Source organism: Scyliorhinus canicula, chromosome 29, assembly GCF_902713615.1.
Source record: "Scyliorhinus canicula chromosome 29, sScyCan1.1, whole genome shotgun sequence".
Classification (NCBI taxonomy): Eukaryota; Metazoa; Chordata; class Chondrichthyes; order Carcharhiniformes; family Scyliorhinidae; genus Scyliorhinus; species Scyliorhinus canicula.
Window position 1 is genome coordinate 1,261,899 of NC_052174.1, and position 22,500 is coordinate 1,284,398.

The window sequence follows — 22,500 nt, forward strand, 5'->3', positions numbered from 1 at the left end:
CACCGCTCCCCTGCACGTACACCCAGCTCCCTCTGCCCTGTACACCCAGCTCCCTCTGCACTCTGACCCCAGCTCCCTCTGCACCTGTACCCCAGCTCCCTCTGCACCTTAACACACCCAGCTCCCTCGCACCTTACACCCAGCTCCCTAATGCACCTGTACACACCCAGATCCCTCTGCACCTGGACACCAGCTGCCTCTGCACCTGTACACCCAGATCCCCTGCACCTGTACACCCAGCTCCCTCTGCACCTGGACACCCAGCTACTCGCACGTACACCCAGCTCCCTCTGCTCCTGTACACCCAGCTCCTCTGCACCTGTACACCCAGCTCCCTCTGCTCCTGTACACCCAGATCCCTCTGCACCTGTACACCCAGCTCCCTCTGCGCCTGTACATCCAGCTCCCTCTGCACCTGTACACCCAGGTCTCTCTGCCCCTGTACACCCAGCTCCCTCTGCACCTGTACCCCAGCTCCCTCTGCTCCTGTACACCCAGCTCCCTCTGCACCTGTACACCCAGCTCCCTCTGCACCTGTACACCCAGCTCCCTCTGCACCTGTACACACCAGCTCCCTCTGCACCTGACACCCAGCTCCCTCTGCACCTGTACACCAGCTCCCTCTGCAACCTGTACCCCCAGCTCCCTCTGCACCTGTACACCCAACTCCCTCTGCACCTGAACACCCAGCTCCCTCTGCACCTGTACACCCAGCTCCCTCTGCACCTGCACACCCAGCTCCCTCTGCACCTGTACACACAGCTCCCTCTGCACCTGGACACCCAGCTCCCTCTGCACCTGGGCACCCAGCTCCCTCTGCACCTGGACACCCAGCTCCCTCTGCACCTGTACACCCAGCTCCCTCTGCACCTGTACACCCAGCTCCCTCTGCACCTTTACACCCAGCTCCCTCTGCACCTGTACACTCAGCTCCCTCTGCACCCAGATCCCTCTGCACCTGTACACCCAGCTCCCTCTGCACCTGTACACCCAGCTCCCTCTGCACCTGTACACCCAGCTCCCTCTGCACCTGTACACCCAGCTCCCGCTGCACCTTTACACCAGCTCCCTCTACACCTGTACACTCGGGTCCCTCTGCACCCAGATCCCTCTGCACCTGTACACCAGCTCCCTCTGCACCTGTACACCCAGCTCCTCTGCACCCAGATCCCTCTGCACCTGTAACACCAGCTCCCTCTGCACCTGTACACCCAGCTCCCTCTGCACCTGTACACCCAGCTCCCTCTGCACCTGTACACCCAGCTCCCTCTGCACCTGTACACCCAGCTCCCTCTGAACCTGTACACCCAGCTCCCTCTGCACCTGTACACCCAGCTCCCTCTGCACCTGTACACCCCAGCTCCCTCTGCACCTGTACACCCAGCTCCCTCTGCACCTGTACACCCAGCTCCCTCTGCACCTGTACACCCAGCTCCCTCTGCACCTGTACACCCAGCTCCCTCTGCACCTGTACACCCAGCTCCCTCTGCACCTGGGCACCCAGCTCCCTCTGCACCTGGGCACCCAGCTCCCTCTGCACCTGGGCACCCAGCTCCCTCTGCACCTGGGCACCCAGCTCCCTCTGCACCTGGGCACCCAGCTCCCTCTGCACCTGTACACCCAGCTCCCTCTGCACCTGGGCACCCAGCTCCCTCTGCACCTGGACACCCAGCTCCCTCTGCTCCTGTACACCCAGCTCCCTCTGCACCCAGCTCCCTCTGCACCTGTACACCCAGCTCCCTCTGCACCTGTACACCCAGCTCCCTCTGCACCCAGCTCCCTCTGCACCAGCTCCCTCTGCACCCAGCTCCCTCTGCACCCAGCTCCCTCTGCACCCAGCTCCCTCTGCACCCAGCTCCCTCTGCACCCAGCTCCCTCTGCACCCAGCTCCCTCTGCACCCAGCTCCCTCTGCACCCAGCTCCCCTCTGCACCTGTACACCCAGCTCCCTCTGCACCCAGACCCCTCTGCACCTGTACACCCAGCTCCCTCTGCTCCTGTACACCCAGGTCCCTCTGCAGCTGTACACCCAGGTCGCTCTGCACCTGTACACCCAGCTCCCTCTGCACCCAGATCCCTCTGCACCTGTACACCCAGATCCCTCTGCACCTGTACACAGCTCCCTCTGCACCTGTACACCCAGCTCCCTCTGCACCTGTACACCCAGCTCCCTCTGCACCTGTACACCCAGATCCCTCTGCTCCTGTACACCCAGGTCCCCTGCACCTGTACACCCAGATCCCTCTGCTCCTGTACACCCAGGTCCCCCTGCACCTGTACACCCAGCTCCCTCTGCACCTGTACACCCAGGTCCCTCTGCACCTGTACACCCAGGTCCTCCTGCACCTGTACACCCAGCTCCCACTGCTCCTGTACACCCAGATCCCTCTGCACCTGTAGACCCTTAGAATCTTGCCCCTTATTTTATTATTTTTTAAATTAGAGAGCACCGAATTCATTGTTTCCAATTAAGGGGCAATTTAGCCTGGCCAATCCACCTACCCTGCACATCTTTGGGTTGTGGGGGTGAGACCCACGCAGACACGGGGAGAATGTGCAAACTCCACACGGACCGTGACCCGGGGCCGGGATCGAACCCGGGTACTCGGTGCCGTGGGGCAGCAGTGCTAACCACTGCGCCACCTCGCCGCTCATCTCGACCTTTAATGTACGTCAGGAGATACAAGGCTGTCAATAGCGACCCCTGGGGAACACCACAACAAACCTTCCCTCAGCCCAAAGAACCATCCCCTGACCATTGCTCTCTGCTCCCTGTTCTTCATCCCAATTCTTCATCCTCGTTGCTCCTGTCTCTTTCATCCCCTGAGCTATTATTCGTGACCTTTGAACCAGGCACGAAGGAAGAGTCATGGAGTTGAGGGCAGCTGTGGAGCGGAGCTTGGTGGCATTGGCCACCACCTTCGTCCACACATGAATAAAAGAGCTGAACTCCAGCGAGGAGAGTATGGCTGCCCTGGCCACCAAGGCAGCAGTTGACTGGCAACAAGGAGTCAATGGGAATCGGGGGGAAACTCTCCGCTGGCTGGAGTCACACCCGGCACAAAGGAAGATGGCTGTGGTCGCTGGAGGTCAATCTTCTCAAATACAAAGGGACCTTGGCGTGTTTGTCCAGAGATCTCTGAAGGCAGAAGGGCAGGTTAATAGGGTGGGGGGTGAAAAAGGCATGTGGGACACTGGCCTTTATCAATCCAGGCACAGATTACAAAAGCAGGGAGGCCACGTTGGGAGCTGTACAGGAACTTTGGTGAGGCCACAGCTGGAGCACTGGGTGCAGTTCTGGCCGCCACATTATAGGAAGGATGTGATTGCGCTGGAGGGGGTGCAGAGGGGATTCACCAGGATGCTGCCTGGGATGGAACGTTTCAGTTATGGAGAGAGGTTGGATGGGCTTGGGTTGTTTTCCTCTGGAGCAGAGACTGAGGGGGGACCTGATCGAGGTGGAGAAGATTATGAGGGGCACGTCCCTGTGCGCAGCCTGCCCACTGAAGGTGCAGTATTGCTCGGAGTGTGTATACATGCCGACCTGGCACTAACCTTATCTTGGGGCAGAACCGGTCAAGTCCCACATATCGCATTGTGGGCGAGAGGCTGACTTTTACAATGTCCTTTTCCTGACTGTTCTCCTCAGGGTCATTATACCCGTTCTGAAGCTCCGCCTTTGTCTGTTTGCTGCAGAAAATCGACGCACTCCCTGTGAAGAGGGCAGAGGTGAGGGGTCAAAGGGGCAGAGGTGAAGAGTCAAGGGCAGGGACAGTGAGAGGTCAAAGGGAAAAGAAAGGTGTAGAGACAGAAACCCAAGATTTTAATTGTTCTGCGAGGATCATCCGAAAACACATAATTCAGCTTTACTCTGTATCTAACCCCGTGCTGTACCTGTCCTGGGAGTGTTTGATGGGGACAGTGTAGAGGGAGATTTACTCTGTATCTAACCCCGTGCTGTACCTGTCCTGGGAGTGTTTGATGGGGACAGTGTAGAGGGAGCTTTACTCTGTATCTAACCCCGTGCTGTACCTGTCCTGGGAGTGTTTGATGGGGACAGTGTAGAGGGAGCTTTACTCTGTATCTGACCCCGTGCTGTATCTGTCCTGGGAGTGTTTGATGGGGACAGTGTAGCGGGTGCTTTACTCTGTATCTAACCCCGTGCTGTACCTGTCCTGGGAGTGTTTGATGGGGACAGTGTAGAGGGAGCTTTACTCTGTATCTAACCCCGTGCTGTACCTGTCCTGGGAGTGTTTGATGGGGACAGTGTAGAGGGAGCTTTACTCTGTATCTAACCCCGTGCTGTACCTGTCCTGGGAGTGTTTGATGGGGACAGTGTAGAGGGAGCTTTACTCTGTATCTAACCCCGTGCTGTACCTGTCCTGGGAGTGTTTGATGGGGACAGTGTAGAGGGAGCTTTACTCTGTATCTAACCCCGTGCTGTACCTGTCCTGGGAGTGTTTGATGGGGACAGTGTAGAGGGAGCTTTACTCTGTGTCTAACCCCGTGCTGTACCTGTCCTGGGAGTGTTTGATGGGGACAGTGTAGAGGGAGCTTTACTCTGTATCTAACCCCGTGCTGTACCTGTCCTGGGAGTGTTTGATGGGGACAGTGTAGAGGGAGCTTTACTCTGTATCTAACCCCGTGCTGTACCTGTCCTGGGAGTGTTTGATGGGGGACAGTGTAGAGGGAGCTTTACTCTGTATCTAACCCCGTGCTGTACCTGTCCTGGGAGTGTTTGATGGGGACAGTGTAGAGGGAGCTTTACTCTGTATCTAACCCCATGCTGTACCTGTCCTGGGAGTGTTTGATGGGGACAGTGTAGAGGGAGCTTTACTCTGTATCTAACACCGTGCTGTACCTGTCCTGGGAGTGTTTGATGGGGACAGTGTAGAGGGAGCTTTACTCTGTATCTAACCCCGTGCTGTACCTCTCCTGGGAGTGTTTGATGGGGACAGTGTAGAGTGAGCTTTACTCTGTATCTAACCCTGTGCTGTACCTGTCCTGGGAGTGTTTGATGGGGACAGTGTAGAGGGAGCTTTACTCTGTATCTAACCCCGTGCTGTCCCTGTCCTGGGAGTGTTTGATGGGGACAGTGTAGAGGGAGCTTTACTCTGTATCTAACCCCGTGCTGTACCTGTCCTGGGAGTGTTTGATGGGGACAGTGTAGAGGGAGCTTTACTCTGTATCTAACCCCGTGCTGTACCTGTCCTGGGAGTGTTTGATGGGGACAGTGGTTTGCAGTCAGGAGGGAGGGTACTAACTGCCACGGCACCTGCTGTTGTCCCATGAGCCGGTGCTGCCCAAACGGCGGCTCAGAGTAACGCACAGGCTCAGTCAAGGAAACAGCTGGTGTCTGACCCGTGACCCTGCTGCGCCAAAAGTAACTGGGACAAGTTCTGTAGTTGGCCCTGTGATTGCAGATTAAATTTATAGTGAGGAGGGAGGGTTCTAACTGCCCCCAGTACGTCACTGTTAACAGTGAGGGTAAAATGGCGGGAGAATTACCCTGATAATATTTGACCAGTGGATGGATCTGTTGAAACCTCGTGTTGGTTTCAACCTCCTGGGGTGAAATGCAGAGCGAGTCTCGGAATAAGATTCCCCCATCGAGAGCCTGACTTCAGTTTGAAATGATTGGAGGGAGGGAGCTGGCTCTGCAGTCCGCTGGCCAATGGTATCCAGCTGTTCGAGCTGGGTTTAAATTCAGCTCTGTCTGCAGGGAGGTTAGATGGGACCCAGTCTGGAGCTGGGTTTAAATTCAGCTCTGTCTGCAGGGAGGTTAGATGGGACCCAGTCTGGAGCTGGGTTTAAATTCAGCTCTGTCTGCAGGGACGTTAGATGGGACCCAGTCTGGAGCTGGGTTTAAATTCAGCTCTGTCTGCAGGGAGGTTAGATGGGACCCAGTCTGGAGCTGGGTTTAAATTCAGCTCTGTCTGCAGGGAGGTTAGATGGGACCCAGTCTGGAGCTGGGTTTAAATTCAGCTCTGTCTGCAGGGAGGTTAGATGGGACCCAGTCTGGAGCTGGGTTTAAATTCAGCTCTGTCTGCAGGGAGGTTAGATGGGACCCAGTCTGGAGCTGGGTTTAAATTCAGCTCTGTCTGCAGGGAGGTTAGATGGGACCCAGTCTGGAGCTGGGTTTAAATTCAGCTCTGTCTGCAGGGAGGTTAGATGGGACCCAGTCTGGAGTCTGTTCATTGCTAATCTTTGAGTTCCAAAACTGGGGGACAGTTTCACAAAACATTCCCCCAAAACCCCACTTGGTCAGAACACAGAAATAAATACCTTCCGGGCAATTTCCCCTGTAGAAATGTAACTACAGAAATAATTATTACCCAAGGCAAGGTTGCTGCCAATGTAGTACAGATACACTTCTCAAACCCGCTTCCACTCTGCTGTGGAAATCAAATGAAATTCACAAACTAGGCTGCATTCTGGAAGCAAACACATTCTGGTTTCTGGATTCAGATCCTACTTTAGATTGGACGCCTTCTCTCAGCACAGACACACGCTTCCAGGACATCTGCTCCACACTGCCAACCAAAAACTCCCGGGCGAGCCACCTCCCGTCGCGTTCAGCACTGGAACTTCCAAAATGCCCGCACGTTGTTCCTTTTGACGTACCTGACACCAGCTCCCCGTGATCCAAGGCCCGTCGGAGCGACCCCACGCACGTGCCGTGGTACGCCGTGTGCCACTTCTTGTAGACGTTGGCGACCTCGCAGCGGGGATTCAGCCTGCCAGGACCCAACAGTTGACAGATTTCAGGCAACACACTGGAGCAGGAACAACCTTTCATTTCTCGGCCGAATTCGACCCCTCACTGTTGTTGAAAACACTTTGCGGCCACCAAAAGGCACGAGAGCCATGCCACAGGCCCATGTAACCAAGTAATCATCACCCAGAGAGTGGCACTTTACCGGTACCTCATGACCAAAGCATCCCATCCGATAACTTAGTTCGGCCACACTTGGAGTATAGTGTTCAATTCTGGTCGCCACACTACCAGAAGGATGTGGAGGCTTTAGAGAGGGCGCAGAAGAGATTTACCAGGATGTTGCCCGGTATGGAGGGCATTAGCTATGAGGCGCGGTTGAATAAACTTGGTTTGTTCTCACTGGAACGACGGAGGTTGAGGGGCGGCCTGATAGAGGTCTACAAAATTATGAGGGGCATAGACAGAGTGGATAGTCAGAGGCTCTTCCCCAGGGTAGAACATAGAACATAGAACAGTACAGCACAGAACAGGCCCTTCGGCCCTCGATTTTGTGCCGAGCAATGATCACCCTACTCAAACCCACGTAACCCGTATACCCGTAACCCAACAATCCCCCCATTAACCTTACACTACGGGCAATTTAGCATGGCCAATCCACCTAACCCGCACATCTTTGGACTGAAGCAGGGACGATAGTGACATTTAAGGGGCATCTTGACAAATACATGGAATCGGTTGGGGAATTGAGGGATACGGACCCAGGAAGTGTAGATGGTTTTAGGTTAGACGGGCAGCATGGTCGACACGGGCTTGGTAGAGGGGTCAATTACTAGCGGGCATAGGTTTAAGGTGCGAGGGGCAAGGTTTAGAGGAGATGTACGAGGCACGTTTTTTTACACAGAGGGTAGTGGGTGCCTGGAACTCGCTGCCGGAGGAGGTGGTGGAAGCAGGGACGATAGTGACATTTAAGGGGCATCTTGACAAATACATGAATAGGATGGGAATAGAGGGATACGGACCCCGGAAGTGTAGATGGTTTTAGGTTAGACGGGCAGCATGGTCGACACGGGCTTGGAGGGCCGAAGGGCCTGTTCCTGCGATACCCTGTGCATGACACTTCAACACAGCCAGACACCCACACTGGTGCACAGAAGGACAGCACAGCCCCCTCCTCACTGCTTTAATGAAGGCCCCTTTTGGCCTCCAAGTCGATTCACCCCCCCCCCCTCCCCTACCACACACCCCGGTGTCGTGTGCATTCAGCTTGACCGCCGCGGTGCCCCTTTGCCCCTGACCTTCCGTCCCATACCTTAGTGCGAACCTGCACCATCCGAAGGGGAGGGCATAGTCCTTCGGGGGGTCGCCTCTCTTGTAGTAAGCTTCATCGCCACGGAGCTTGTGACAGGATTCACAGTAGCACAGGTTGCACTTCAGCTCCTCGTCGAAGTAACCGTCTGCAAAGGCAAGGGAATCGTCATTGGCGACCAGCCCCCCCCCGCACCAGCCTCTGCGACGGCAGTCAAATCCCTCGGCCGCCCATCCCTTCCCCGTTCAGCTCCATCGCCGATAAAACTCCCCCCCCCCCCCCCCCCCCCCACAGCACCCGCGGCTTCGCTGGCTCCATGGGCGCCCATCCAAGACTCCCGCTGTTACTTGGAATGTTGACGCCGAGTGGGCCGTGGCAATTCAACCAAGGGAGGCACACTGCGCCCCAACTCAAACCCGCCCAGACCGAACCTGAACATTCAGCTGCAGGGTCCTGGGTGGCGACCGCCGCCCTCAGCTGGTGGGAATGCGACTCTAGCGGGCCAGACTCAAATTAGGGCCAGGCTGCTTCGGAGGCAAATGAAGAAAGGCTTGTTCTTGCCCCCCCCCCCCATCCCAAAGGCTCCAGACGCTTGGGGTCCGATGGGAGCTCTCCCCAGAGTCCCGGCCAATATTGATTCCTCGATCAACGTGACAAAAACAGATTGTCTGCTCGCCGACATCGATTCAATCCGGCACAGAAGGCCATTCAGCCCATCAAGTCCCTGGTCCCCCCCCCCCCCACCCACCCCCCTCCCCCCCACCCCACCCCACCCCCCCCCACCCCACCCCCCCAAGAGCAATCCAGTCAGTCTTACCCAACCCTCTGCTCTCCACTTCATTGTATCCATCCTATTTCCTGTGGGAAATCATTCTTCTCCCCCCCCCCAACCACCATCAGCCAATGGGAACAGCTTTTCCTCGTCTACCTTATCCAATCCGGTCCTCACCTTGTCCACCTCGGTCAAAGCCCACCCCCTCCATCTCCTTCCTTCTGAAGGAGGAACAGTTCCACCTTCTCCAACCCGGATCTCGGAGCTAAAATCCCCCCCCCCCCGCCGCCAATCCTGGAGCTGCTCTGGTAATGGCCCCCCCCTCCGCACCCTTACTCGGAACGCCCCCCCCATCTCCTTCCTGAGGTGTGGTGACTGGACCTGGACTCGGTACTGCAGTTGGGGCCTAACCAGAGGTTTATAAAGGTTCCCGCTTAACATTCCCGCTTCTATATTCGTCAGCTGAAGTTGTGATGTCCAGAATCCCATTCAATTTGTTCAAGGCAGGGCAGCACGGTGGCCTAGTGGTTAGCACTGCTGCATCGCGGCGCTGAGGTCCCAGGTTCGATCCCGGCTCTGGGTCACTCTCCATGTGGAGTTTGCACATCCCCCCCCCGTGCCTGCGTGGGTTTCGCCCCCCACAAAACCAGCACGGTCGGGCAGCACGGTAGCACAGTGGTTAGCTCTGTTGCTTCACAGCTCCAGGGTCCCAGGTTCGGTTCCTGGCTTGGGTCACTGTCTGTGCGGAGTCTGCACGTCCTCCCCCGTGTCTGCGTGGGTTTCCTCCGGGGGCTCCGGTTTCCTCCCGCAGCCCAAAGATGTGCAGGGTTAGGGTGGATTGGCCGTGATAAATTGCCCTTAGTGAACAAAAAGGTTAGGTGGGATCATTGGGTTACGGGGATAGAGTGGAAATGAGGGTTTAAGGGGGTCAGTGCAAACTCGATGGGCCAAATGGCCTCCTTCTGCACTGTTAATTCTATAATAACCCAAAATGTGCAGGCTAGGTGGATTGGCCACGCTAAATTGCCCCTTAATTGGAAAAAATTAATTGGGGACTCTATATTGAAAAAAATAATCATGTGACAAAGGCTCTCTCGATTTATCCTTCAAAGGTATACGTGTGGGGGTGAGCCTCCGGGTCTCTCTGTGCCTGCACTCCTCAGCGTTAACCCACTTTGCTGTTGGCTGTTGTTACCCAACTTGAGTAAGGGAGTTCCTGCAACAGTGCCGATACTTCACCTGGGGAGGGAGGGAGGAGGGAGCATCCAGTGGCCCAGGCGCTACGTAAAGGCAGGTCCCTGCAGCCACCTCAGGGTGGTGGGGATGGAGGGGTGGAGACCCAGTGCCCGCTTTCCGAGTCCTTTATAAAGAGAGGCTAACTCTGCTTTCTCGCTCCACAGACCCAGCCGAGATCCCCCCCCCCCACCCCCCAGAACTGTCCGCCTCCCGGCTTGCCCATTCCCAGGGCCTCAAAATTGCAGCCGCTCCCTCAAGTCGAACAACGTCCCAACAATCTGCCAGCTTTCAAACCCACAGTGCCCTCATCAAGCAAATATCCCCCCCCCGCGCCCTCCCCACCTTGCCCTCCCCGTTGTTCAGACAGGCCCGAAATGGAATTAAAGGCAGTCCCCCTCACCTGGCAGTGGAAGCAGTTCTTTAAACCGGGCACAGAGTGCCTGGTATTCGCAGGTTTTCATGCGATTCACTTCGGGAGGTGGCGTCCAGCACAGGTTCTCCTTGATACCTGAGGAACGGGAGAGCGGCGAGGTCAGTGGGAATCGCACTGGGAGACAGCACCGCTGGCTGCCCGGTCAAAGTGGTCGCCCCCCCCCCCCCCCCCCCCCCCCGGCCAGGCAGCCAGCTGACACACTCGGCCATGTCGGCCAGCGGGGTGGCAGCGTTCAGGAGTCGGAAGGGTCGCGTAGGTTCACGCCCCATCGCGCACTCGAGCCCTGCTCCGCTCCGCCCCCCCCCCCCTCCCCCTCCCCCCGCAGGCACGCTGAAGGAGCGCGGCGCTGCTGGGGGTCCTGCCTTTCAAACAAGCCGTTCAACCGAGGGCCCTCTCGGGTGGATATAAAAGATGCCGTGACCACCGCCATTTTGGAAACCCTGGGCCAATAAGAACATGGCCTGAAGCAGGCAATGTGACCATTGTTACTGTGGCTACTGTGGGAGCTTGCTGTGCACAAACAGACCCCCCTCCCCACCCCCGTACGACAGCAGCGACGAGTACCCCATTGGGCTGTTAAGCGTTTTGGGATGGCGAGGCCAGGAAAGGCGCTACATAAATGCAAGCCTTTCTTCCCTCTGCTCTGGCACGGATCCGACGACCAGAGATGTAATACACGGTGCGCAGTACAGCCGGCTCAGGGTTAAACGAAAGGCCGTCCCACACGGGCATCGGACACCACAGTCCACTTACCGTCAACCACGTCGGCCTTTTCCACATCGCCCTGGCAACGCAAATGGCCGCCATCGCCTCCGGTGGCCATGACGTCGTTGGCCACTATGGTCACCTGCAAGACACGAGGGAGCGTTCGTCCGGAGGATTCTGGTTTAGAACTCAAAGCAAAGGAAGGTCAACTCTGTCCTGGCCCATTGTCAGGAACAGCATTCAAAACCACAAGTGAAATGAAATGAAAATGAAAATTGCTTATTGTCACGAGCAGGCTTCAATGGAGTTACTGTGAAAAGCCCCTAGTCGCCACATTCCGGCGCCTGTCCGGGGAGGCCGGTACGGGAACAACCGGGTGACAAGAGCCGGAGAATTATTAGGGCACGGGGGGGGGGGGGGGGGGGGGGGGGGAATACCATTCGGCCCATCGAATCCATTTAAGACACCGGGAGGGCAAAAGGAACTGGGCGAGGGAATGGCAGACATTTTAACTGTAATCTTAAAAACTTTCCCACTTCAGGAATTGTCCCAATTGGCTCTAAAATTGTAAATGGAATTCCATTACTGAAGAAAAAAAAGCGACAGAAATAAGCCACGGCTAGAAATAGTAAAAAGCAAGGTAGAGCGTGGTAAAAAGGAGTGGGACCAATTCGGGGCCCCCCCAAAGGGAATTTTCACATGGAGGATGGGGGCGTGGCTGAGGTGTCAAATTGATATTTTGCCAAAATGCACCATGCTGTGTCAGAGTAGCAAACTCTGCCACGGTGAGGGTTCAAAACTGATCAGGAGGTGGTGTTATATAGACTATACGGAAAGTTGACAAGGGACTGGGACCAGATGAGATGCATCCAAGGATATTGAAGGAAGTGAGAATGGAAATTTGGGCAGCACAGTAGCATTGTGGTTAGCACAATCGCTTCACAGCTCCAGGGTCCCAGGTTCGATTCCCGGCTTGGGTCACTGTCTGTGCGGAGTCTGCACATCCTCCCCGTGTGTGCGTGGGTTTCCTCCGGGTGCTCCGGTTTCCTCCCACAGTCACAAAGATGTGCAGGTTAGGTGGACTGGCCGTGATAAATTGCCCGTAGTGTCCAAAATTGCCCTTAGTGTTGGGTGGGGTTACTGGGTTATGGGGATAGGGTGGAGGTGTTGACCTTGGGTAGGGTGCTCTTTCCAAGAGCCGGTGCAGACTCGATGGGCCGAATGTCCTCCTTCTGTACTGTAAATTCTATGATATCTATGAAATCGCTGGGCGATGGCCACAATGGTTGTAAATTGGGAGAGGGGAGTATGCAGCAGGACCTGGGTGTCCTTGTGCACCATTCGCTGAAGGTAAGCTTGCAGGTGCAGCAGGCGGTAAAGAAGGCTAATGGTATGTTGGCCTTCATAGCGAGAGGATTTGAGGACAGGAGCAGGGATGTGTTGCTGCAATTGTACAGGGCCTTGGTGAGGCCACACCTGGAGTATTGGGCCCAGTTTGGTCTCCTTCTCTGAGGAAGGATGTTGTTGCTATGGAGGGAGAGCAGCGAAGGTTTACCAGACTGATTCCTGGGATGGTGGGACTGATGTACGAGGAGAGATTGACTCGGTTGGGATTGTTCTCGCTGGAGTTCAGAAGAATGAAGGAGGATCTCATAGAGACGTATAAAATTCTAACAGGACTGGACAGGGTAGATGCAGGGAAGATGTTCCCAATGATGGGTGTGTCCAGAACCAGGGGTCACAGCCTGAGGATTCAGGGTAAACCATTTCGGACAGAGATAAGGAGACATTTCTTCACCCAAAGAGTGGTGAGCCTGTGGAATTCATTACCACAGGAAATAGTTGATGCTAAAACTTTGAATATATTCAAGAGGCGGCTGGATATAGCACTTGGGGAGAATGAGATCAAAGGCTATGGGGAGAAAGCAGGATTAGGCTATTGAGTTGGATGATCAGCCATGATGGTGATGAATGGTGGAGCAGGCTGGAAGGGCCAAAAGGCCTCCTCCTGCTCCTATCTTCTGTGTATGTATGTAAGCTGCAGCTGCAATAGAACATTAATGAGATCACACTTGGAGTATAGTGTTCAATTATGATCGCCACACTACCAGAAGGGTGTGGAGGCTTTAGAGAGGGTGCGGAAGAGATTTACCAGGATGCTGCCTGGTATGGAGGGCATTAGCTATGAGGAGAGGTTGGATAAACTCGGTTTGTTCTCACTGGAACGACGGAGGTTGAGGGGTGACCCGATAGAGGGTCTACAAAATTATGAGGGGCATAGACAGAGTGGATCGTCAGAGGCTTTTCCCCAGGGTAGAGGGGTCAATTACCAGGGGGCATAGGTTTAAGGTGCGAGGGGCAAGGTTTAGAGGAGATGTACGAGGGATGTTTTTTTACACAGAGGGTAGTGGGTGCCTGGAACTCGCTGCCGGAGGAGGTTGTGGAAGCAGGGACGACAGTGACGTTTAAGGAGCATCTTGACAAATAGATGAATAGGATGGGAATAGAGGGATACGGACCCAGGAAGCGTAGAAGATTTTAGGTTAGTCGGGCAGCATGGTCAGCGCAGGCTTGGAGGGCCGAAGGGCCTGTTCCTGTGCTGTACTTTTCTTTGTTCTGGGAGCTCAGAGGTTATATACCACAGGAGCTTTTCGGCATTGGGAGTGATTGAGGTGGGGCTGGTCCAATGAGTCTGCAGAAGGTCCCCAGCTGCGCCCCCATCCCCTCCGCTCCAGATGAGTCACTCACCTGCTCACACTGGCCGTAAAGGTCAATGACGACGTAACACGGGTTGGGAATGTCTTGGGCGGCCACACCTTGGTCCATTCCATTTACAAACAGGTGCAGGCCATGGGTATTGTCCACCAGGAGTCCGAGGACAGTTCCCTCTGGGCAGGTGTCCAGGTTGGGTCCATAATTGTCACATATCTAAACAGACAACAACAAAGAGAGGAATGAACGTGCCAGCCCAACTCTGCGACTCTCTTGATTTAACGGATTGTACTGAGCACTGAGCAGTCACTCCCTATCGCCATCGCTGCCCTTGCTCCCAACACACAGGACAGGATTTCCGGCTCAATTCTAATTGATGAGCTGGGAAGACAGAATTCACAGCGCTGCCATTCAGCCCATCAGGCCTGAGACAGCGTGCGGACAGAATCGTCAATTCCCCACAGCCCGTCCAGGCTGCATCGACCTTCGCAAGACCACCCCTGTGTTATTCCTCGTGTCTGAATAAAGCTCGTAGTCTTACAGTTGAAGTAGATGCTTTATTTCTGAGTTCGTTCTCTCTCCAGCCTTTATACTATGTTACATCTGAGCTGCCTGTCTGTGTCCTGCTCACCAGCTGCTGTTCCTGTGAAGAGTGCCTCTGACTTCCTGTTTGTCTCTGTATATATACACATCTCTGGTGCTGCCTCTAGTGGTTACTTAGTTGTAGTGTATTTACTTTTTAAAAATAAATTTAGAGTACCCAATTATTTTTTCTATTAAGGGGCAATTTAGCGTGGCCAATCCACCTACCCTGCACATCTTTGGGTTGTGGGGGCGAAACCCACGCAGACACGGGGAGAATGTACAAACTCCACACGGACAGTGACCCAGAGCCGGGATCGAACCTGGGACCTCAGCGCCGTGTTGTAGTGTATTTACATTAACCCTTTGCGTATTTACAGTGATGCATATGACCACACACCCCACGTCGGCCCAATTCACCGCCTTGTTTCTGCAACCTCACCCTCAGGGGCAATGTATCGCGGCCAATCCACCTAACCTGCACATCTTGTGGGAGGAAACCGGAGCACCCGGAGGAAACCCACGCAGACACGGGGGAGAACGTGCAGACTCCGCACAGACAGTCACCCGAGGCCGGGAATCGAACCCGGGACCCTGGCGCTGTGAGGTTAACAGTGCTAACCACTGTGCCACCCTGAGAACTCCCCAGTCTCCGACTCTCTCTCTCCAGTATTTCTCCACTTCCGACTTGGCATGTTCCAATAGGATCTCCTTCCATGGTTCCATCAGGCTTCCGATCACAACAACCTCATGGTGGAGAATTCCCTGCTGGGTGAACGAACGACTCGACCACATTTATACCTCTCAGTCTTGGACTCCTCCACCCAACTTCTGTCATTCCAACTTGATGCCTCGGGAAAGGAGTCTCCGTGCTTTGCTTGCTGTTAGTTTTGAACGGCAACATTAACCTGCGTCACCATGATTCAGTGATTTGGTGTCAGATGTCTCGGTGGACCATTTCGGCGACAGTGACCACAACTCCTTGACCTTTACCATAGTCATGGAGAGGGATAGGAACAGCCAGTATGGGAAGGTATTCAATTGGGGGAGGAGAAATTATACTGCTATTAGACAGGAGCTGAGGAGCATAAAGTGGGAACAGTTGTTCTCAGGGAAACGCGGAAATGTGGGGATTGTTTCAGGAGCACTTGCTACGAGTGCTGGTTAGTTTTGTCCCACTATGATGAACATGGCTCTAGAGGGTTACAAGGTAGCCAGGAAGGAACTCAAAAATGGACTTAGGAGAGTGAGAAGGGGGCATGAAAAAGCCCTGGCGGGAAGAATTAGGGGAAAACGTTGGGTTACAGGTATAGGGTGGATACGTGGGTTTGAGTAGGGTGATCATTGCTCGGCACAACATCGAGGGCCGAAGGGCCTGTTCTGTGCTGTACTGTTCTATGTTACTACGGGAAGTGAGGGAGGAGATTGCTGCGCCGTTGGTGATGATCTTTGCGTCCTCACTCTCCAGTAGTACCGCATGATTGGAGGGAGGCGAATGTTGTTTCCCTGGTCAAGAAAGGGAATCGGGAAATCCCTGGGAATTACAGACCCATCAGTCTTGCGTCTGTGATGAGCAAAATATCGGAATGGATTCTGAGAGATAGGATTCATGATTATTTGGAAAAACAGTTTGATTAAAGATAGTCAGCATGGCTTTGTGAGGGGCAGGTCATGCCTCACAAGCCTCATTGAATTCTTTGAGGATGTGACGAGACACATTGATGAAGGTCGGGCAGTGGATGTGGTGTATATGGATTTCAGTAAGGCATTTGATAAGGTTCCCCATGGTCGGGTCATTCAGAAAGTTAGGGGGCGTGGGATACAGGGAAATTTGGCTGTCTGGATACAGAATTGGCTGGCCGAAAGAAGACAGCGAGTGGTAGTGGATGGAAAGTATTCCGCCTGGAGGTCGGTGACCAGTGGTGTCCCGCAAGGATCTGTTCTGGGACCTCTGCTCTTTGTGGTTTTTATAAATGACTTGGATGAGGAAGTGGAAGGGTGGGTTAGTAAGTTTGCCGATGACCCGAAGGTTGGTGGAGCTGTAGATAGTGTCGAAGGCTGTTGCAGGTTACAACAGGGCATTGACAGGATGCAGAGCTGGGCTGAGAAGTGGCAGATGGAGTTCAACCTTGATAAATGTGAAGTGATTAATTTTGGAAGGTCGAATTTGAATGCTGAATACAGGGTTAAAGGCAGGATTCTTGGAAGTGTGGAGGAACAGAGGGGTCTTGAGGTCCACAAACATAGATCCCTCAAAGTTGCTAAGAAGGCGTATGGTGTGTTGGCTTTCATTAACAGGGGTATTGAGTTTAAGAGCCGCGAGGTTTTGCTGCAGCTTTATAAAAACCTGATTAGACCACACTTGGAATATTATGTCCAGTTCTGGTCGCCTCATTATAGGAAGAATAGAACAGCCATTCTGTGCTGTACTGTGTTCTGTGCTGTACTGTTCTATGTTTATTAATGCGGTTTGAAACACGGAGAGAATGTGTGGCTCATGAAGCGCATCAGTAAATCAGTCAGTGCAAATGATGTGCTTGCATATTACATTCTGTATTTAAAGCAGACCTACACTCCCAAGTGAATCATACTTCAGGATGTGAGGTCGAGCCAGAGATGTCGACAGCACAGAAAAGGCCCTTCGGCCCATCAAGTCTGCGCCGGTCAAAAACAACCACCCAACTATTCTAATCCCATTTCCCAGCACTGGGGCCCAGAGCCGTGTCTGCCCTGGGATTCGCAAGCGGGCATCTAAATCCTTCTGGAATGTTCTGAGGGTCTCTGCCTCCACCCCCCTTTCAGGCAGCGAGTTCCACTCCCCCCCCACCCCCCTCACATCCCCTCAAAACCTCCTGCCCCTCACCTTAAATCTCTGCCCCCTGGTCACTGAACCCTCCATCAAGGGGAAAGGTTTCTCCCTGTCTACTCTACAAGACCATAGGTCATAGGAGCAGAATTAGGCCATTCGGCCCATCGAGTCTGCTCCGCCATTCAATCATGGCTGATATTTTCTCATCCCCATTCTCCTGCCTTCTCCCCATAACCCCGATCCCCTTATTAATCAAGAACCTATCAATCTCTGTCTTAAAGACACTCAGTGATTTGGCCTCCACAGCCTTCTGCGGCAAAGAGTTCCACAGATTCACCACCCTCTGGCTGAAGAAATTCCTCCTCATCTCAGTTTTAAAGGATCGTCCCTTCAGTCTGAGATGGTGTCCTCTGGTTCTAGTTTTTCCTACTAGTGGAAACATCCTCTCCACGTCCACTCTATCCAGGCCTCGCAGTATCCGGTAAGTTTCAATAAGATGGAATAGTGTAGGTCAGATAGGCTTCAGATGGTTTCACAGGTCGGCGCAACATCGAGGGCCGAAGGGCCCGTACTGCGCTGTAGTGTTCTATGTTCTAAGATCCCCCCTCATCCTTCTAAATTCCAACGAGTACAGGCCCAGACTCCTCAACAGTTCCTCATGCGACAAGCTCTTCATTCCAGGGATCATTGAACCTCCTCTGGACCCTTTCCAAAGCCAGCACATCCTTCCTTATATACGGGGCCAAAAATTGCTCACAATACTCCAAATGGGGTTTGACCAGAGCCTTATACAGCCTATGCCCCTCATAATTTTATACATCTCAATCACATTCCCCCCTCAGCCTCCTCTGCTCCAAGGAAAACAATCCCAGTCTATCCAATCTCTCTTCATAGCTAAACTCTCCGGCCCAGGCAACATCCTGGTAAATCCCCTCTGCTCCCTTCCCAGTGGCTATCACATCCCTCCTATAATGTGGATTCCAGAACTGCCCACAATACTCTAGCTGTGGCCTAACCAACGTTTTATACAGTCCCAGCATCACCACCCTGCTTCAGCTAATAAAGGCACAGTAGCACAGTGGTTAGCACGGTTGCTTCACAACTTCAGGGTCTTAGGTTCGATTCCCGGCTTGGGCCTCTGTTCTCCCCGTATCTGCGTGGGTTTCCTCCGGGTGCTCTGGTTTCCTCCCACAGTCCGAAGATGTGCAGGTTAGGTGGACTGGCCAAGATAACTTGCTCCTTAGCGTCCAAAAAGGTTAGGCGGGGTTACTAGATCAAGTGCAGTTGGTATATCGCATCCACAAAGGACTGGATCAACACTCCGACTATTCTGAGAACATTATCAGCAAATTCAGCGATGTGTACACAGGTTTTGGTACACTGCTGTGCACCTGCAAGATACCACAACTCAAAGAGGATGCAGAACCTGTGATACAGGAACCAGGAGGAGTTCCTGCACCTCTTCGGGGTCAAAAAGCAGCTAGACTGAATTACAAAATTAAAAGTAAATCAGAAAGATGGAAAAACCTACCGATTGGATATTCTCCATGGTTAGAGTAAAGAAATAGAATGGTGACATTCGCAGATGCATGGATCCGAAAGATCTTGACGAGAGTATTATAAGAGAACATTACCAAATACAAAAGCGTGAGGAAATCACATCTGAGATGGGTGGTGCACAATTCATTTGTTTTTATAAATGTAGATTACCCAATTCATTGTTTCCAATTAAGGGGCAATTTAGCGTGGCCAATCCACCTACTCTGCACGTTTTTGGGTTGTGGGGGCGAAACCCACGCAGACACGGGGAGAATGTGCAAACTCCACACGGACAGTGACCCGGGGCCGGGATTGAACCTGGGACCTCGGCGCCGTGAGGCAGCAGGGCTAACCACTGCGCCACCGTGCTGCCCAATTCTTAACGAAATTTGGCGCATCTCAAGGTTTCTGGCAACTAAAGCTTGGGCACAAAGTGCGGCAATTTTAATCCGCCATTTGCATGGTGCTGCTCTCCGAGAATGCCGCTTGGCATAATTTTGGCATCGGAAATTTTTCACCGTGCCATGGGGCACACAATCGAAGGTGTACATGTGCACGTGGATGATACCATCGTTTGGGGCTCAACCATAGAAGAGCACAACATGAGGTTGCTTAAACTTCTAACGAGCGTCAGGAGGAATGGGCTGAAGCTCAACAAGAGAAAATGCCAATTTGGAGTAACTGAGGTGACGAGCTCTCATCGCAGGGCACTGAACCCGACAAGGACACAATCCAAACAATTCTCAACGTGTCAAAGCCACACGACGGTAAAGCCATCTTAAGCGTGATGGGTATGATCAATTTTATAGGGAAATTCATTCCAGACCTTTCTGCAAAAACAACACATCTACGTGATCTCCTGCACAGGACAACGGGTTTCCACTTGGACTGAGCAACATGAGCAAACGTGGAAGGTGGTCAAGACTTCACGAACCACCACACCCGTTCTCACACTTTTTGACCCATCTCAGCAGATTAAAGCGTCAACGGACACTTCCAAAGACGGAGCAGTTCTTCTGCAACTGGAGCAGGATGATTGGAAACCAGTCGCGTATGCAGCATGCCCCATGACGACAACAGAGCAGAGGTTCGCTCAAATCGAAAGAGAATGCCTGGGTTTAGTCGTAGGCCTGGAGAAATTCCACGGCTATGTGTCGGGTCTTCCAACTTTCACAGCTGAGACAGATCATCGTCCTTTGGTTAACATCATCCAAGGAAATCTCAACCAGATGTCTCCACGCATTCAGAGGTCGATGATGAAGTTACGACGCTATGACTTCAATCATAGTTCATTCATCATTCAATCATAGAAAAGTTTAAGGGAGATGTGCGTGGAAAGTTCTTTACGCAGAGGGTGGTGGGTGCCTGGAACGCATTGCCGGCGAAGGTGGTAGAGGCGGGTACGATAGCATCATTTAAGATGTATCGAGACAAATACATGAATGGGCAGGGAGCAAAGGGATACAGATCCTTAGAAAATAGGCGACAGTTTTAGATAGAGGATCTGGATCGGTGCAGGCTTGGAGGGCCGAAGGGCCTGTTCCTGTGCTGTAATTTTTCTTTGTTCTTTGTTCATCTACACGCCAGGCAAATGTTCTTAGCAGATGCATTATCGAGAGCGCTGATACAAAATATTAGTGGTGAAATTGCTGAAGATGTAGATCTGCGTGTCCACCAGTATCAGATGCAAAACAATTTGAGATACAAGAAGAGGCCAAGAAGGATCAAACTCTTCAAGAGGTGATGAGGAACAGCAACTCACACTGGCCCAGAGGTCAGTATATGGAGTTCTACAATATAAGATCTGAACTCAGTATTATTAATGGAGTGGTGCTTCGTTTGAACACTAGTTATATCTCAATCTCTTCACAAGGATGTACAAAAGAAGATACACGAAGGACATCTCAGGATTGAGACGTGTAAACGGAGAGCTGGTGGCTCTGTTTACTGGCCAGGTATTGAGGAATTGAACAAACGGATGTGATATAAAATAGGATAATTAGTTAGAATAATACAGAGGATAGAGCCGGTCTGGTGGTAGTGAGTTAGCAGGCAAAGAACAAAGGGATTGAGCGAAGCATGGCCAGAAAGGGGGGAGGGGAGCCTCGTGCAGAGGGTGGTGAAAGGGATGCTGGGCAACAAGAGGCCCAGGGTTGAGGAATGCGAAGTCAGCCAATCAGGATATATGGCCAGGTCAGGAGGTGTATAGGATGACCTATGGGAATCTTGTATGTGAAACTTGATGCCATTTGAATGATATGTGCAGAGATCTCTTTGTCTTCGACCTCCCTCGGCTCTGGGAGCTTCAGGAGACTGTAGGTGTCCTGAGTCTCTATAGAGCGGGTCAGCCTTCCAAGTTGTTTAAAAATAAATAATACCATACCTACAAATCCCTCTCGAGTTTTATTGAGGCCAGACTGATGGGTAAAGAACTTAATTTGTCAGTATAAACAAGGATATTGCCAGGCTGGCCAGTTGTTGTGACACATGCCAGATGCATCATTTCAAGCAAACAGGAGAACCGATGCGAATATCGGATTTACCCATGGCACAATACAGGAAGTAGCCCTTTCACCTACAAGGGAAGATTATTTAATGGTTATAGACTAGATTTCAAACTATCCCAAAATGGCTCTACTGTCAAGCATATCAGCAAGCAGTGTAACACCGCATACCCAATCAATTTTTGTGAGACACAGAATTCCTCAAGTCGTCGTCAGTGACAACGGTCCTTGTTTCACAAAAGTGTGGCAACACTTGGCAGTCAGGTGTGACTTCAATCACGTCACGTCGAGTCCGCTGTACCCTCGAGCCAATGAAGAAGCTGCAAAAAGGTCTAGATGCTGTTCAGCAACGGTTGGAGAAAGCAATGGACAGCCAATCCGATCCATAGCTCGCACTGTTGAGTCACAGGGCGTCACCGCTGTCACATGGTAGATCGCCAGCAGAGTTACTCGTGAATAGACGGTTGCGTACCACACTTCCATACTTGGCAAAGGAGGAGGAGAGCGCAGTGACACTGCAGCAAATGCAAAACATTGCAGCAAACCAAAAGCAGTGCTGTGATAGGGTGTCGAGAGCTTTACCACCTCTGAGTAGTGACGACATTGAGAGATGATGATGATTCAGGCAATTGGTGAAGAAATGGAACAAGTAGCACCTCGTTCCTACATCGTACAGACAGGGGGCGGGTTGGTTTGAAGAAGAAATCGTCCCGCACTCTTGAAAACCAGAGAAGACTTTCACGATAACGTGATGGGTGACGAATCTATGTCGGAATCAACATCAGCTGCAGTGTCAGATCGTTCAGCAGTTCCTGAGCAGGAGAATGCCACGGAGAACATTGAATCTACAAGTTCCGAGCAGCAAGGTCAAACTTTGGGAAGGTCAACCAGAGTCTGAGAAAACCTGATCGACTCAATTTGTAGATTTGGACTATTTAACAGACTATGCTTGCTGTTCTTGTGTGTACATACATATATATATATTATATATATATATATATTTGTTAAACCAGTTTTAAAAATGTTAAAGAAAAGATTTATACTGTTAGACTCACGGGCTAATGGTATCACATGTAAAATCTACTGATAATGTATTGGTTTATTCCTTCAATGGAAAGGGGATGTTGTGACACCATGGTTGTGTTGTAATTCACCGGCTGACCACTAGGAGTCTCATTAGTATAA

At 52.6% G+C, this 22,500-nt stretch overlaps 1 protein-coding gene across 1 annotated transcript in view; it reads right to left on the reverse strand.

Annotated features, from left to right (window-relative positions):
• Nucleotides 1-22,500, reverse strand: part of neurl4 (neuralized E3 ubiquitin protein ligase 4) — a 104,280-nt gene that overhangs the window by 17,799 nt on the left and 63,981 nt on the right. The window contains exons 18-23 of the mRNA XM_038786709.1: nucleotides 13,918-14,097; nucleotides 11,218-11,311; nucleotides 10,432-10,539; nucleotides 8,027-8,171; nucleotides 6,624-6,736; nucleotides 3,504-3,711 (exon numbers count right to left, since the gene is read on the reverse strand). Of these exons, the coding sequence (XP_038642637.1) occupies nucleotides 3,504-3,711; nucleotides 6,624-6,736; nucleotides 8,027-8,171; nucleotides 10,432-10,539; nucleotides 11,218-11,311; nucleotides 13,918-14,097 (848 nt within the window). The remainder of the gene's footprint in view (nucleotides 1-3,503; nucleotides 3,712-6,623; nucleotides 6,737-8,026; nucleotides 8,172-10,431; nucleotides 10,540-11,217; nucleotides 11,312-13,917; nucleotides 14,098-22,500) is intronic.